Source organism: Asparagus officinalis, chromosome 2 (assembly GCF_001876935.1).
Source record: "Asparagus officinalis chromosome 2, Aspof.V1, whole genome shotgun sequence".
Taxonomy (NCBI): Eukaryota; Viridiplantae; Streptophyta; class Magnoliopsida; order Asparagales; family Asparagaceae; genus Asparagus; species Asparagus officinalis.
The window spans coordinates 79,892,933-79,911,342 of record NC_033795.1 but is presented as its reverse complement, the minus strand read 5'-3'; the positions used below and the strand labels follow the sequence as shown (position 1 = coordinate 79,911,342).

Below are 18,410 nucleotides of genomic sequence, written 5' to 3'. Positions count from 1 at the left end.
TCCGGCGTCGCAGGCAGCGGTCGAGGTGAAGGAGGACGAGACGGAAATGGAGTTTGTCTCTCTTTCTTCGGAGGATATTTTCTGGGGTAGAGGACGGCTGCTCGTGTTGGGTTAGAGCAATCTGGGAGAGCTTTCGAGGAATGATGAGGACGGAGGAAAGAGGACTTAGAGAAGAGAGGAGGAAAAGAGTTTGTCCTTCACAGGAATGATGAGGACGGAGGACTTAGAGAAGAAAGGGGAAAAAAGTTGTCCTTCACAGGAATGATGAGGACGGAGGAAGTGTCTTAGTTTCTTTTTAAAAAAAACAAAAAAAAAGGGAAAATCTTGGATTTTGTTGCTGAAAGAGAGGGGAAGAGAAAGGGGACCAGGGATTAAAAAGATGGGATTTGTGATTAAATAGTTTGATTAAAAGATGAGTCTGTATTAGGTGATTAAGTAGATCTATTTGGTTCTTAATCTGTAATAGCTTATTTAGGTTCCCTCGACAAGTCAGTCCTAGAACTGATGAGAGAAGAGCTGATATCTCACTTTGTTGAGATATCTTGCTTTTGGTTCTTGTTTCCTTGGTGAAACAGGAATTCTTATTGATCTATCTCTCTTGTTGTGCTGTCGAAGTGCTGCTGGAATTTTTCGTTGCGCACCACAAGAATACAAGTTGGATCGATGACGAAGACTGAAAAAATTCGATGGAGGAGATCATCAAGAAGTTGAATAACCTAAGGGTATTTCAGATTGAGAAGGAGATCAGCGCTATAGTCCAGGGAGAGAGGACTGTACAGGAGTACGCCACAGAGCTGGAGCGCTTGTGGCTCGATCACGATCACTTCTCGCCCCTAGCGAGCTGCAAGGACCCGGAGTGTAAGGATAGCGAGGCCTCTTTACAGAAGAGGACCATGTTATTTCTTCGAGGTTTGGCTCCAGCGTATGAGCAGAGTACGACATTGCTACTAACTCAGACGAAGATCCCACCACTGGAGAAGGTAGTCTCGGCCATGATACAGGAGGAGAGCCGTATCAGGCTACAGTCTGGGATAGGTGGACTTACAGGGGAGAAGTCTGCACTAGTGGTATCCAACCCGGATAACACTGGATTCAGAAGGGAAACTAGGCAGTGCTTCAACTGCGGAGAGGTAGGGCATCTAAGACAGATGTGCCCTAAGCCACCCAGGGAAAGGAACTGGGGTGAACGTGGTCGGACTGGTGGCCGTGCAGGTCGAGGAGGAAGGGGGCATGTAGGCCAAGGAGTTACTCACCTAGCTGTGGCAGATGAGTCTCAGACTACTACTGGGATGACTGGAGCTCAAATAACAGAGCTGGAGGAACTACGTCTGTTCAAGCTTCAGGCTGAGAGTTCGAATGGCAAGGGACAAGTCAACCAGGATCTGGCTACCACTACATGCTTTGGTAACGTTATTGGTTATGCTCATGCGAACAAAGGTACACAGGTACAGGCACTTGCATCCACTAAAACTCATGTTGATTGGATCATAGACTCAGGTGCATCTAGGCATGTCACAGGAGCATCTAGTGAGTTTGCATTATATTATCCGAGTAAGCATATGCATCCTGAGACAGTTCAGACTGCTGATGGGACATCCCAATCCATCAAGGGTACTGGCTCGGTCCATTGCACTTCATCTGTTACCTTGTCATCTGTATTGCATGTTCCTTCGTTTCCAGTTAACTTACTCTCAGTTAGCTCTCTCATTGATCAATTAAATTGCACCGTGTTATTTGATCGAGATTTGTGTGTCTTTCATGAGAAGGAAACGGGGAGGAGGATTGGGACTGGCATCAGACGTGATGGTCTTTGGTATTTGGACAGGGAGACTGCAATGATTGCTACTGCTGTTAGCGGAGGGTCAGAGGCAGAAGTGATGCTTCAACATTGTCGGTTAGGGCATTTATCTTTTGAGAGTTTAAATAGATTAGAACCTGAGTTAATGCAGAAAGTGGATAGAAAAGAGTTATTTTGTAATGCCTGTGAACTTGGAAAACATACTCGTTCTACTTATAGAATGATTGGTCTTCGAAGTTGTGAACCATTTGCACTTGTCCACTCTGATGTCTGGGGACCATGTCCTACTACCTCTATTAGTGGTTTTAGATGGTTTGTTACTTTCATTGATTGTTATTCACGTATGGTCTGGATATACATGATGAAACAAAAATCTGAGGTTTACAAATGTTTTCAAGACTTCTCGGCCTATGTGAAGACACAATTTAGAACGCAGGTGAAGATTCTCCGAACAGATAATGGGACTGAGTATGTCAACAAGGAGTTTGCCACTTTCATCTCTAGTCAGGGAATCCTTCATCAAACCACTTGTCCAGACACCCCTGCTCAAAATGGGGTAGCTGAACGTAAGAACAGACATCTACTGGAAGTGGCTCGCTCATTGATGTTGACAATGAATGTGCCTAAGTTTTTATGGAGTGAGACTGTCATGACGGCAGCTTATTTGATCAATAGAATGCCATCAAGAGTATTAGGGATGAAGACACCGTGTGAGATGCTTTTGGGCTTGAATGCTTTTGTTGTTCCACCAAGAGTGTTTGGATGCACATGTTATGTGAGAGATCACAGATTGATGGTGAGTAAACTGGATCCACAAGCAGTTAAATGTATCTTTGTTGGCTACTCATCAAGCCAAAAAGGATACAAGTGTTGGTATCCTACTGAAAGAAGATTGTTTGTCAGTATGGATGTGACTTTTCGGGAGTTTGAACCTTTTTATGGGGAGAAGACGGAGTTGAGTTCCTTGTTTGGAGATGACTCGACTAATGCTAGTAGAGGGGGGGGAGAATGGGAATAAAATTGAGAATGAAAATGACGTCGTGGTTGGGATGATTCCATGTCCTCTTGAGCCACCGAGCAGTGATGGTACACCAACGAGTAGTGGTGGCGACTCAGGAGGTGACGGTCAAGGTCAGGGGGAGCTGAGAGTATACACGAGGAGACAGAAACAGCAACATGAGCCGCCTCCTGTGCCTATGCCAGTGCCCACAAATGTTGATGTCCCAAGTCCCCCCTCTCCAGTGACTTCTCCACCTGAATCGATAGGTAACGAGTTCTTCCCTGATACTTCTAATACTCTCGTCTTGCCTCGTAGAACCTCCAGAGTCAATGCTGGAAATCCTCCAGCTAAGTTTGGTAGTTGGGATACTGACATTGCGAATTATATTTCATATGCATCCATTCCACCTGCATATAAGTCATTCATTGCATCTTTGCATTCAGTGCATGTACCTAACAACTGGCAGGTCGCTAAGCAAGACCCTAGGTGGTTGAGTGCCATGCAAGAGGAACTTCGGGCTTTGAAGAAGAATGATACATGGGAGCTGGTACCTCTGCCAGCAGGGAAACGTGCTGTTGGATGTAAGTGAGTGTATACGGTTAAGCAAACTCCAGAGGGCAAGATCGACAGATACAAAGCCAGATTGGTTGCTAAAGGCTACAGTCAAACGTATGGCATTGACTATGACGAGACATTTGCTCCAGTAGCAAAGATGAGCACTGTTAGAGTGTTGGTGTCATGTGCTGCCAACTTCAATTGGTGACTACATCAGCTAGATGTCAAGAATGCCTTTTTTCATGGAGATCTCCAGGAGGAGGTGTATATGGAGATTCCACCAGGTTTCGCTACTTCTCAAGTAGCTGGGAAGGTGTGCAAGTTGAAGAAGTCTTTGTATGGGTTAAAACAGTCTCCGAGAGCATGGTTTGACAGATTCAGGTTGGCAGTCTGTGGTATGGGGTACAAGCAGTGCAATGGAGATCATACTGTGTTTTATAGGCACTCCAAAACTCGTATCACTATTCTGGCGGTCTATGTTGATGATATTGTAATCACTGGAGATGATGTTGAAGAAATCCTACGGTTGAAGAAGAAATTGGGAGAGGAATTTGAAGTTAAAGATCTGGGGCAGTTAAAATACTTCCTCGGAATTGAAATTGCAAGGTCGCGAAAGGGTATAGTGCTTTCTCAGCGGGGGCAGTTAAAATACTTCCTCGGAATTGAAATTGCAAGGTCGCGAAAGGGTATAGTGCTTTCTCAGCGAAAGTATGCTCTGTATCTTCTCTCAGAGACAGGGATGTTGGGGTGCAGAGTTGCATCTACTCCTATCGAGCAGAATCATAAGATGTGTGCCGAGGGTGGTGACCCAGTGAGTAAAGAGCAATATCAAAGATTAGTTGGACGACTTATATATTTATGCCATACGAGACCTGATATTACTCATGCAGTGAGTGTGGTGAGTAGATATATGCATGATCCCAGAGAACAGCATATGGAGGTAGTTCGCAGAATTCTTAGATATATTAAGGGAAGCCCAGGAAAGGGGTTGTGGTTCAGAAGTTCTGGACATCTGAGAATTGAAGGCTACTGTGATGCTGATTGGGCGGGTTGTATGGATGATCGTAGATCCACTACAGGCTACTGTGTATTTGTTGGAGGCAATCTCGTATCTTGGCGTAGCAAGAAGCAAGATGTGGTGGCTAGGTCTACAGCTGAGGCGGAGTACAGGGCTATGGCAGTTGGTCTGTGCGAGTTGATGTGGGTCAAAAACATATTATCTGAGCTGCGCTTGTTTAGAAGAGACTCCTTACAACTTTGGTGTGACAACAAATCGGCGATTAATATTGCAAACAATCCAGTTCAGCATGATCGCACCAAACATGTGGAGATCGATCGGTTCTTTATCAAAGAGCAACTGAATAGAGGAGTTCTAACTTTGAGCTATGTGAAATCAGAAGAACAGTTAGCTGATTGTTTAACAAAAGGATTATGTTCTAGAGAGTATGATATCTTTTGTAACAAGATGGGGATGATTGATATCTATCGCCCATCTTGAGGGGGAGTGTTGAGTTATTTAGATAGTAATTAGTCAATGTTGTAAGGACCTATTTGTAAGAGTGCTCTTATATAAAAGGGGTATCTCTCTATGAGAGAAAAACTAACCCTAATTTTCATCCAAAACTCTACATGCTCTTATATAAAAGGGGTATCTCTCTATGAGAGAAAAACTAACCCTAATTTTCATCCAAAACTCTACATGTTTGAAACGTGAAATGGTTTTAAGGTTATATCCTTGAAAAAGATAATTTTCTAAATGCACTTGCGATTCTAATTTAAACGAACTGGACATCTCCCTTAGACCTAGTGCATGCTGTAATTTTGTCTAACATAGTTACTCTGGTTGTTTGTCCAATATCTGCTGTCATCATAAAGGAGGGGTTCTAGGGATATTCTCTGCTGAGAAATGAAGCACATTAGCCATTACCAAACTTCTATCAGCTCTATGTGCTAAGGAGGACTTCCTACGGGTGAAATGGATTTGTGAATAAAATGCAAAAATGTCTGGAGTTGAAGAGCTAGAGCTAATGACTCATGGGGATTGAAGCAATTCTCAATTAGTTTGCTGATCACTGAAGAGTTGAAGAGCTAGAGCTAATGACTCATGGGGATTGAAGCAATTCTCAATTAGTTTGCTGATCACTGAAGGGGAGGGAATTACTTGCATCCGATCAAAAGATGTGCTTTGCCTCGACAGTTTATGTGACGTGGACAGAAATTTGAGAATGAATGAGGGAGAAGTCATGAGCCTCAGGTTTTAGTGAAACTTATAAAGACTTTGGAGAAATTTGAGAATGAATGAGGGAGAAGTCATGAGCCTCAGGTTTTAGTGAAACTTATAAAGACTTTGGTGTTTAATTCTGTACTTCATCATCTGATACTCCCTGAATATCAAGATGTAATTCTTTTTTCTTTTTAACAAAGTGTAGGCAGTTGTTGGTCTTTTATTTGGTAGTGTCTTGTGAACTTTCCTAGTTGATGGGATATTTCTCATATTTGAGGATGTATATTTCTCATATTTGGTTAATGGAATATAATTTTTCACCGATAACAAAAAGTAGGAGCGTATGCTCATAAAACATAAACGATGCGCTGTTATGAGGTGACATTTGTCGAGAATAACACTGAGCTGCTTCAATTGAATAAGTACTCTGGTTCATTCTCAAATAGGCCCTGTGAAGCATATTTGATTGGTGCCTATACTGGAACATAATGCATTATTAACACTAGATAGATAAATAGGGCTTTTGAAGCATATTTGCTTGTTTCTACATAGATATTTTCAATGATAGTTTTATTATTTTGAGAAAACCCTATCTCTAACTATCATGCACGGGCATGTTGACACGTGCAACATGCCCGTGCAAGCCGTAAGACCCACCAAGAGCAACTCTATGTTGGCTTAAGTCCACTGCCAAAATGCTAGCACTATGCAAGCCGTAAGACCCACCAAGAGCAACTCTATGTTGGCTTAAGTCCACTGCCAAAATGCTAGCACTAGTTGTTCTTGGGCTTTGGGTTTTTCTCTATTTAAACCACTAATATTTCTTCACACTAGTTCATGTAAGACTAAAGTGGGGGTGTCACACTAATATAGTTGTTAAACAAAATTACATTTCCACTAGCTATCATCTTCACACATATAGATGTTACAAGGATATTTGCTCTTGCCAACAACTTTGAAAACAATGAATTTCTGGACTAAAAAAATTTACAATCAGTAATAATGATAAAAAATTATAAAGAGATTCTAAAAATCAAGAAAATTACCGACGAACCCCTTAAAAAGCATAAAAGTACAATTAGACTCCTTTAAAAATATAAAAAGTACAAAAAAATCTAAAATATAAAAATTACAAATATTATCTTTAGAAAAATATAAAAATTACAAATAGCATCATAAAAATTACAAATATTATGTTTGGGTTTCTGTTTTGATATAAATAGTAACATGATTTTGAGGGTTTGAGAGCAGTGAATTGGGGAAATTTGGAGCACAGAAAAGAGATATTTTCTGAGCTATTGGTTAGGGTTTTGTTTGGATAGAATTAGAGATTTGTTGGTGAGATTAATTGGTGAGTTCGAGTGATTTGTAATCTCTGTTTATACTCTTCTTCTCTATTAGTGAAAACATCATCCTCTTCTTGCCCCGTGGACGTAGGCAACTTGCCGAACCACGTAAAAATTGATTGTTTGTATTTGTGCCTTTATTTTTGATTGTTTGGCCTTCTCTTTCGGCATTTGGTTTGGTTCCTCAAAGCACAACAAGTGCTGATGGTTTTTACTAATAAAGAAGAAGAGTATAAACTGAGATTACAAATCACTCAAACTCACCAATTAATCTCACAAACAAATCTCTAATTCTATCCAAACAAAACCCTAATCAATAGCTTAGAAAATACCTTTTTTCTATGCTCCAAATATCCCCAATTCACTGCTCTCAAACCCTCAAAATCGTGTTACTGTTTATATCAAAACAGAAACCCAAACAGAATCTAAATAGGAACTCAAAGTGTGCAGAAAACCCACTATAAGTCGACTTATCAGGGGCTATAAGTTGACTTGACAGAGCGAAAAATACCAACTGGAGAACAGAACGTAAGTCGACTTAACAATCATGATAAGTCAACTTAACAGAGCCCAAACCAACAATTCCAGAATAGGTCATAAGTCGACTCGTGCACAGACACAAGTCGACTTACAATAAGTTGACTTATGTCTATGCATGAGTCGACTTATGACATAAAATCTAGATTTTTCAAATTTCTCCACAAATCTCCACATCGACAAAGTTTTCCCAAAACCGAGCCGATACTAATATCAACCAAACATTACACTTGTTGTGTCTAGTACAAAGTGGAACAAAATCATGACAACGGATTTAATCCACAAGTCAAAACTAAAATGAGAACGTGATCACTCTCCAAACATCAGTATCTACTCACCAAACCAGCTGCATCATAAATGACTGCCTACATATCCTCTTGCCTAAGGAATCAAACATTCACGTAGTTCACCCAACGGCCTCCAAAGGCCCTCAATCAAATAGAAGAGTTCTCAACTCTTCACCAACAAAGTTGCGACTGATATCTCTTCCAATGGCCCCAAAATAAAACAAACTAAACACCTCCACCTGAGATGAACCAACGATCATATCCAAATCGAAACTATATCCACCAGCTACACTCGATTTAACTAACTCATCATCTGCATCCATGATCCCTAAACTGTGTCACCTCAGCTGGAATTCCAAACGATGCAGTATGATCTTGAGTATATGGAGTAATATCCACCTAATATGGAGTAGCATCACCCTCTACCCGCTGTGATATCCTAATGATCTGATCAACACTCTCCACCTACCGAGAGTCAAATGTGACATACATGCTCAGAACAAAATTAGAGTCTCCCAACTGATAACTAAACGAGTATCTGAATCCCAAACATGCAATCAGATCAAATCTCACATTCTCGATGTGACCAAATGTTGGGCAACCAAACATCCGACTCAACCCAAAATCTGAAGCAGCTCCACTAGATCCAAAATCTCCACACATATCAGTCGGCAACCTATGACTAAGATGACCCAAATATGTTGAAGCTTGAACACCAAAACTAATGCTCAACATCAAACGTTGATCCTCCTCCAGTAAGGAACGATCTATCAAAACTGTCATCTCATTTCGTCGCCCTAATGTTTCCTCTCCAATAAATTATCTCAAACTACCGTGATCTCGGCACAAACGTAAGAAAGAACCCTACCAAAAACAGAATAACACGTTACCTTTTTGCCAATACACTTCCTCCATCTGTTGTTGACTTCTAGGACTTCATACCAACGGGACTTGGTTGCAACCCACTAATGCCTAGAACAGTCCCCAACTGCAAAAACTAAATACCGATTACCTTCCAATAATGCCTCCTTAGAAGGTCCCCAAATGCCTGAATAAACACCACCTAGAAGACCTCTCAATCGTCGAATAGAAGTGCTAAACTCCATCTTGATCTCCTTGCTCATACCAATGTGCTCAAAGGACTTCAATATGCATGTCAATGCACTTCTCAATAATCCAATATCTCAGGCTCAACTCCTTCTTTCTTGGTCATCTATCTCAAAGAACCAACAAAGCAATATGGAACAAATAAAGAATAGATCCAAACTGATAAAGGAGAGATTTTTATCTCCAATTGAAACCCTAACAAGACCCTCCGAAAGATCTCACCCCGCACGACGGAAACGAGATCCACAAATAGGAAAAAATTCCACATTTATCACCAACTGAAGCCCTAGACGAACTTCTAAAGCGATATACTCCTCCAACTCACCGCGTAGCCCAAGCTCTGATACCACTTGTTGTGCTTCGGAAGCCAAAACACAAACCTATGTGCTTTGAGAAACCAAACCAAACAAACACCGAGAGAGAAAGCCAAACAAACCAAAATAACGACACACACAAACAACCAATTTTTACGTGGTTCGGCAAGTTACCTGAGTCCACGGGGCAAGAAGAGGATGGAGTTTTCACTAATAGAGAAGAAGAGTACAAACTAAGATTATAAATCACTCAAAGTCACCAATTAATCTCACCAACAAATCTCTAATTCTCTCCAAACAAAATCCTAACCAATAACTCAGAAAATATTATTTTTCTATGCTCCAAATATCCCCAATTCACTGCTTTCAAACCCTCAAAATCATATTCCTATTTATATCAAAATAGAAACCCAAACAGAATCCAAATAGAAACTCAAACTGTGCAGAAAACCCGCTATAAGTCAACTTATCAGGGGCTATAAGTTAACTTGGCAGAGCGAAAAACATCAACTGGAGAACAGAACGTAAGTCGACTTAACAGTCCTAATAAGTCGACTTGACAAAGCCAAAACCAACAATTCCAGAACAGATCATAAGTTGACTCGTGCACAGACACAAGTCGACTTACCATAAGTCGACTTATACTTGTGCATGAGTCGACTTATAACACAAAATCTAGATTTTTCAGATCAACAATAATTTTGTCCACTTATATCAAATCTAACATTAGTAGATAGATGAAATGTTAGAAACAATAGGGAATATTAAGGGGAAAACTCAGTATATAAGCGTAAAGATAGACAAATATTAAGGTATATAAGTGCAATTAAGTCAAATCTACTTCTCTATACTTAAAGGAGAATCCAAAGAGTTATTGTCGTACTATAGTAAATGTTATATTAAATATTGTAGCATGAAAAGTAAACCAAATCTGGTCCTCTACGAGGTTATTGCTCATGTTACGGAAATTTACTGTAGCATAAACAGTAAATCAAATCTACTCCTCCATGCTTGAAGTTGCTATTTATGCTACAGTATTTTACTATATCCTAAACAGTAAAGCAAATCAAATGTATTATAACTTAGATTCTTCTTTAAGCATAGAGAAGTAGATATGAATTCTAAATCAATGTATTAAAATTTGGATCATTCTTTAGGTATAGAGGAGTAGATATGAATTCTAATTTTAAGCATATAATAATTAAATCAAATGTATTAAAATTTAGAGGGAGACAAGTTTAAAATACGATGCTTAAAAAAATAGGGGGTCGTGCTTTACACGGGGTGCACATCTATTCCTCTATGATAATGGGAGGACCCAAGAATCACTATTAATGCTAAAATAATGCTACAGTAATTTACTTTAGCATATTACTGTGCATTTTAAAGAAATAGTACTTAGCATAGGTGGGATACCGTAGCATTATTTTTTAAAAATATTATTGTAGGCGTCAAAAAATGCTAATAGATATCCCAAACATAGAGAAGATCACTCAAAAATTCACAAGAAATGATTTCATACTGTTTTTGGAAAAAATCAAAACAAGTATGAACTGTCTCGCCAGCGAGACAGTATTTGCTGTCTCGCCAGCGAGACAGTATTTGCTGTCTCGCCAGCGAGACAGACTTTGCTGTCTCGCCAGCGAGACAGACTTTGCTGTCTCGCCAGCGAGACAGTATTTGCTGTCTTGCCAGCGAGACAGACTTTGCTGTCTCGCCAGCGAGACAGTGTTGAAATGGTCAAAACCACCTTTGTAACTGCCCTACACGTGTCCATTAACTGCCAAGAGACGTGGGAAACATCGTGGGCGAAAATCACGTGGATAACTGCCAAAATAACGGAGTTTGAAACGTGGGAGAGCGGTTACAGCGAGAAACTGTCATTTTCCGGGACAGTATTTACTGTCTCGCTGGGCGAGACAGCAAATTTACTGTCTCGCGGGTCGAGACAGCAAACGCTGTCTCGCCCAGCGAGACAGTAAACACTGTCTCGCCGTACTGATTCGCTGTTTTGCTGAGTTTTTACAGTTACAGACCCCAGAGGCTATAAATACCCCCCTAGGGTCACTTCTAACGGGGATCGAGCATTTGTTAGAGCATTCCAGAGCAGAGTGAGAGCAGATTTGAGTTTTATTACAAATCCTTGAAATTAAGCTTCGACTTGATTTTAAGAAGAATGACTATCTTACGTCGATAAGATATCGTTTCAATTTCTCACTTCGATAAACGAAGTCAGAATCAGTACACCCCCTTCACGATCTGTGATTCGGCGGTCCACGAACCAAAGCGTTCCCGGCACAGGCAAAGTCCCATAAAAACAGTAGTTGATAAACAGCTATTGTGTTATTTTCTCAAGAGTTGTAATTTTCTCTTTGTTGTGTAGAAAAGATCTTATAAAAAGATTATTTCTTTGAATTTGTTGTAATCAAACAAAGTTATAATGAATTCCTCAACAGAACCGACTTTTGACTCAAAACGTCGTGGGCGAGAATCACGTGGATAACTGCCAAAATAACGGAGTTTGAAACGTGAGAGAATAGTTACAGCGAGAAACTGCCATTTTCCGAGACAGCATTTACTGTCTCGCTGAGCGAGACAGCAAATTTACTGTCTCGCGGGTCGAGACAGCAAACGCTGTCTCGCCCAGCGAGACAGTAAACACTGTCTCGCCGTACTGACTTCTTCGATTGTTAAGTTTTTGCAGTTACTGACCCTTGAGGCTATAAATACCCCCCTAGGGTCACTTCTGACGAGGATCGAGCATTTGTTAGAGCATTCCAGAGCAGAGAGAGCAGAGATTTGGGTTCTTTTCTTGCAACGCCTTGAAATTAAGCTTCGACTTGATTTTAAGAAGAACGACTATCTTACTTCGATAAGATATCGTTTCAATTTCTCACTTCGATAAACGAAGTCAGAATCAGTACACCCCCTTCACGATCTGTGATTCGGCGGTCCACGAACCAAAGCGTTCCCGGCACAGGCAAAGTCCCATAAAAACAGTAGTTGATAAACAGCTATTGTGTTATTTTCTCAAGAGTTGTAATTTTCTCTTTGTTGTGTAGAAAAGATATTATAAAAAGATTATTTCTTTGAATTTGTTGTAATCAAACAAAGTTATAATGAATTCCACAGCAGCAACTTTTGGCGAAAACAAACTGGCGACCACAGTGGGAGCCAGCGGCCTCGCTGCCGAGGCCGCGGTGTCACAACCGATCAAGATCATCGTCAATGAAGAGATCGAATGCGAGTTCGATCAGGCGAAGTTTGAGGAGTACTTGTCGTCCTCATCCGCGAAATCTTCCTCGTCTCGCAAATACAGAAAAATTTCGTCTTCCAAGAAAATGTTCAAGTCTGCAATGCCTAGGAAGGCCGCAGGTGAAGGTTCCCACCCAATTGCTGCTAAGGAATCCACCTGCGACATCTCTGCTCCAAACGACTCCACACCCATTAAGGAGTCAATGATGAATAGCTCACAGGTGCTGACGAAGAGGGCTCGTCAGAGACAGCGTCAGCGCCGTGCTCGACAATTAGCTAAGGCCATGCAACAAACCGACGGGGTCCATTACTACGCGGACCTAGAGTCGAGAAAACAGAAAATGACTCAGTTGCCCCAACGGCAAGATAATCACATTTCTGCACAACTCACGACGGAGGAGTGGACTCTCGTCAAAAGGGCCCGTTCAACCCTTAAAGAACGGATACAAAGGCGTAAGGCGAAGGCCGCCCGTGCTCGCGCTCTTCGTCAACAAGCACAAGAAACCAAGAAGGAGATGGTGTCTGAAAAGTCACCGAAGAACCGTAGAATTTGGATGCCAAAAATGCCGCAAGCATCTGTTCCGGGTCCATCTACTATATCGTCGGTGAAACCCTAGGTTAGCCCAGATTTGTCCAAGTTTAAGATCACAATGGCAGATCGCCTTGGTCCTTCGGTGGACGATCGAGGCAAAGCCCCAATCAAAGAAAGTCCAATGCCAGCAAATAAACCATTGATGGTTTCTTACACAGGGGGTCGTAAAAATCCTCCCGCCAGAACTACACCAGTCCGAAACGAGAGAATACCAGTTCACTCTCGTTTAGGATCTTTGAAAACTCCACTCCCGCAAAGGGGTGGATTCAAAAATCTAGCTTTGGGTCGCTCAGAGGCGACTACCAGTCGTCCTGCGCATGTTAATAAAGTTCAAAACCAAAAGATAGGTTGCTCAAGTCATAATAACGACGAGCTATACTATCAGAGAAACAATTCAAGAAAGAGGACTATCCAAGAAAATGAGTCTCATTGCGCTTGCGAGAGACTCATTAAAGCAGTGCTGACAGAATGCGGATGCTCTAAAAATAATTCAACAAGAGTCTCCGTATTTCAAAGGTTGTCCAATGAAGCGTCAAGGCCCAAAATGAGACGTTTCAACCAGAGGAAACCTGCAATGCGGCAAGATGAATTCCCTGATGTCACTATCAACATGACCAACAAAGGAAAACAACAGTCAATTAACCCCAACCCTGATTTCTCTCCGGGAGGGAGAGTTGAGCGGGGTCTTTCTCAAAGGATGTTGCGGCTACAAAGAAGAGCCAACTTACGTAGAGACTACAGGAAAATGCACGAGGGGTTATATTCAGATGAAGAAATGTCAGATACTTGTTCCGCCATTGCATCGGACGATACCGCATCCAGTGTTGGACGAGTCAGAGAATCATTCGCAATCACGCCGGATCAACTGGCTCAAATGTTGCAGGAAGCGTTGGCTAAACAACGCGAAGAAATTAGAGCTGAATTCAAAACCGAAATAGAGTTGACTATGCAGCAAATGCGAGATTTGCAAGTCCAGCAACACCAACCGGAATCAAGCCAAAGAGCAGAGTCCAGTCGGCGTAATGAAGAGGATGAAACTATCTTTGACGATCCTCCTCCAGATAAAGACAACTCCGGAAGCGGCCCGACCAAATCATCCACTCAACCTCCACAAATCTACTTGAAGAAGAGCGAGGAAGAGGACAAGAAGATGCATGATCTCGAGAGCAAAGCCAACGCGCTGATGACGGCTCAAGAAGTGAAGAAAACGGGCATTCCATACCCGTATCCGAGGGAGTGGGACCTGATTCCTTATCCCCAGAAATTTAATTTGATTAACTTTACTCCTTTTGATGGCAGGGGTTCACCCACTCAGCACTTGATCTATTTCAAGTCGCATCTCGGCGCAATATCCGGGAACGAAGCCCTGATGGTCCGGTCATTCGTAGGAACCCTCCGCGGGCCTGCCTTCGATTGGTACCGACGCCTTAAGCCTAGGAGTATCACTAGCTGGGAGGATATGGAAGAATTATTCCTCACCAATTTCTTCGACGACGACACAGAGGTCTTAATTGGCACGTTGTTGGACGAAAAGCAGAAGGATGGGGAATCGGTAGATGTCTTTGTCAAACGATTCTGGGACAAAGCGGTGAACTGCAGAGACCCACTCACAGAAGAATTCATCCTACAGACATGTCACAACAACTTGTCATTGGATGTATTAGAGGTAATGGGGGTTGTGCCCTCTAAAACTTGGAAGGAGTTGAAAGTAAGGGGCGAACAGGCTGAACGCTTTCTCAAGAGGAAGAATTTGGAGAGAGGTTTGCCACCAGCTAATAATCAGAATCAGAAACAAAACTTTAACCCTTGAGGCAGAGGAAGAGGATCTGTAGCCACTGTGGACGCACATCAAACGTCACAACAGCCGCCGCAACAACAACCGCAGCAGTCATCCTTCCAGTTGGCACCAAATCAGAATCAACAGCCTTCGAAACAGTTTAAAAATTCTGAGCCCAGATTCTCGAAGGAATATTCATTCAAAGACGATGAAGTCCCGGTTATCTTCAAATACCTGTTGGAGAATAACAAGATCAAGCTTCCACCGGTCACAAACCAAGAAGAAGCAACGAAGATTAATGACCCGAAATACTGTGCATATCATAGAAGGGTCCACCATCCCACTAAGACATGCTACGTCTTAAAGGATAAAATACAAACATTAATTGATGTTGGTATTGTGACACCGAAGCCAAAGGAGAAGAAGGTAGGCGCAAACGCGGTCTCTATTAGCTTCGGATCGGTTCCTTTGTCCTGGTTTCAAGCCGAGCCAGTATCAAAGGTCAAAGTGCAAACCATCAACGATGACCCTCATGGACAGCGCCAGAAGGGGCTCGTATCTCACACAGCCCCCAACGGCGAAATCCTTTGGGTTCATCCGGATTTGCTTGAAGATGAACAGTGGACAAAGTGGAAATGAGTACCATTACAAGTATCCGAAAAATTCGGACCCAAATGCTAAAACTCTTACAGAGCTAGGGGTAGCTATAACTCCACCAGTGGCAACCGAAAAGCCTCAGAAAGTTGTCAAGCAAAAAGAGAAGGAACCCCAACATAAAGAGGTTCAAGTTCCGAAGCAGTCTCGTTTCAGCCGACCGATTGGACGAGACAAATCGGAAAGCTCGAACTCACCATATCGATTCGACGTCATGGCTCAATTAGCCAATATCCCAGCAAGGATCACGCTATACGAGCTGCTGCGCCTCTCGAAAGAAACCAGAGAAGCTTTACAAGAAGCTTTGGCTGATTCTGAAGTATTCTTAACTCAGGTCAAGCCAGCTCCTGAAGAGCCAGAATCGTCAGTGCAGCATTGCAATCTGGCAGCCACCAAATTTCCTTGCATTGCTTTCACAAAAGAAGACATGCAAGTCAGGAATTCAAAGCATGATAGACCGTTATATTTTACTGGATATATCGGTTCGAGCATGGTTAACCGGATCCAAGTCGATCCGGGTTCCGCTGTTAGTATCATGCCACTTCGTTTGATGTACCACCTCGGAATTCCCGCCAGCAAGTTAGCCTCCACTGGAACGGTTATCTATGGTTTCAACACAAGCGGGTCACGACCGTTGGGAAAAATCCGGGTGAAGTGTCAACTCGGAGATCTGAAGTCTGAAGTCACCTGCTATGTGATCGATGCGGAGACTTCCTATAACTTACTGTTGGGTCGCCCATGGATCCACGGTAATCTTATAGTTCCCTCCACCCTCCATCAGTGTTTGAAATATGTCGACACTAATGAGGAGGTCAAGACGGTGGTCGCGGATAAGCAACCATTCAAGGGGTTAGAAAATTACTTTACTGACTCCCTTCTTTATGGTGCTGAGTCCGAAACTGAACCATCGGCCCATGGCACGGACAGCGGAGAAGAAGCTGATACCGAAGCCGGGCTCGATTATAGTGAAGGTCTTGTACTAAATGACATTGAACCTCTTGTAATCGATCTTGACGGTGATGAATCGTCGGACGAAAGTTGTAACTGGCAGCTTGCCGATGAAATAATAAATCATGATTTAGAGTACTCGCATTGTCTTGATGATGTAATGCAGAAATTGTACGACGACTCTAGTCTACATATGCCACTTCGTTCGTCTTGTACGGCGACGAAACACCTCCAAAGCTCATCTGGAACAACTATGATCCTACCCGCAAAGGCAGGGGGTGAAAAAGAGATAATCTTTGGAAAAGGGGAATCATCCCCCACTCCAGATCATTTCTTAGATAGTAATTCGGATGAAGAAAAACCCGGGCGACACTTCTCTCGGTATAGTTCTCAAGCGAATGATTATATGATGAGTCGAGGCTATGACCTTTCACTTGGTGAAGGCCTTTATTTTGGTCAAGGTATTAGGGTTCCACCCCGTTCTACCTATGTACCAAAAGGAAAACCAGATAATTACTACAGTCGTAATAGAGGTCTGGGTTATGATTCATCCGAAGACGATTATGGCCAACAAATCATTAACCAATTAATAGATAGGAGCGGACATTCATCCGACACTTCAAATTGGGATTCTGACGTGAGCATTGGTGAAAGATTCAAATCCCTAATGTCGAACATGGCGACGGTTGACCCTTCCACAACAGAAGAAGACGATCAGTTACCTGTTTGGGAAGATCCATGGATGCATTACATGAATATCCAATACGGTGATCGATTTGAGCAAAGAGAACCTCCTACCGAGGATAAAGTGGTTCAAGTTAATATGGGTGACGAAAATAATCCGAAGCCTATATTTATCAGCGGTGATCTCCCGCCAGACGAAAAAGAGGAATTAATTGCCCTCGTTAAAGAGTATATCGACGTTTTCGCATGGAACTACGAAGATATGCCAGGACTCGACCCAAATGTAGCAATGCATACCCTTAACATAAAATCGGATGCTAAACCTGTCAAGCAACAACAAAGACGGTTTCGTCCGCAAATTATGGAGGCAATAGAAGCTGAAGTTAAGAAGCTAATTGACTCGGGTTTTGTCAGAGAGGAACAACATCCTGAATGGTTGGCCAATATCGTTCCAGTCCTCAAAAAGAACGGAAAAATCAGAATCTGTATTGACTTCAGAGATCTGAATACAGCATGCCCCAAGGATGATTTTCCCCTACCGATTACGGACGTCATTATCGACAACACATGCGGGTTTGAAAGAATGTCGTTCATGGATGGATTTTCTGGGTATAATCAAATCAAGATGCATCCGGATGATGAAAAGCATACAGCTTTCAGAACACCTCTTGGCGTCTTTTGTTATACCGTTATGCCTTTCGGTTTGAAGAACGCCGGTGCTACGTATCAACGGGCGATGACGAAGATCTTTCAAGAACACCTTAGGAAGACAGTCGAATGCTACGTTGATGACCTAGTCGTTAAGAGTCGTGATAAAAATGACCACATTAACGATCTAAAGACAATGTTCGAGCTTATGAGAACTCATCAGCTGAAAATGAACCCGACTAAATCCTTCCTGGGAATGTCGAGCGGCAAATTTCTTGGATTCGTCGTCACCACAAAAGGTATTCATATTGATCCTGATAAGGTGAAGGCGATAAACGAACTGCAGCCTCCAAGAAATCTTAAAGAACTCAGAGGATTGCAAGGTCGATTAGCATATATCCGTCGGTTTATATCGAACTTGTCCGGAAAATGTCAACCGTTTTCCAAACTCGCAAAGAAAGGCGTGTCGTTCATTTGGGATGAAGCATGTCAGAAGGCATTCGAAGATATCAAGAAATATCTAGCGAATCCACCTATTCTCGTTGCACCGAAATCGGGCAAGCCGTTTTTGATTTATGTCAAAGCGACGAGCCATTCGTTAAGTGCCTTACTTGCACAAGACGACGATAACGGTCACGAGCAAGCTGTGTATTATCTGAGTCGTACATTGGTAGGAGCTGAGTC

At 42.3% G+C, this 18,410-nt stretch overlaps 1 protein-coding gene across 1 annotated transcript; it reads left to right on the top strand.

The window, feature by feature from the left end:
- Positions 3,622–4,851, top strand: LOC109831394 (uncharacterized mitochondrial protein AtMg00810-like). Its single transcript, XM_020398720.1, has one exon. It carries the CDS (start codon positions 3,622–3,624, stop codon positions 4,849–4,851), a length of 1,230 nt encoding a protein of 409 aa, XP_020254309.1.

What these genes read in the sequence shown, in the direction of transcription:
- LOC109831394 (XM_020398720.1), top strand. Translation starts at nt 3,622, where the DNA reads ATGGAGATTCCACCAGGTTTCGCTACTTCTCAAGTAGCTGGGAAGGTG.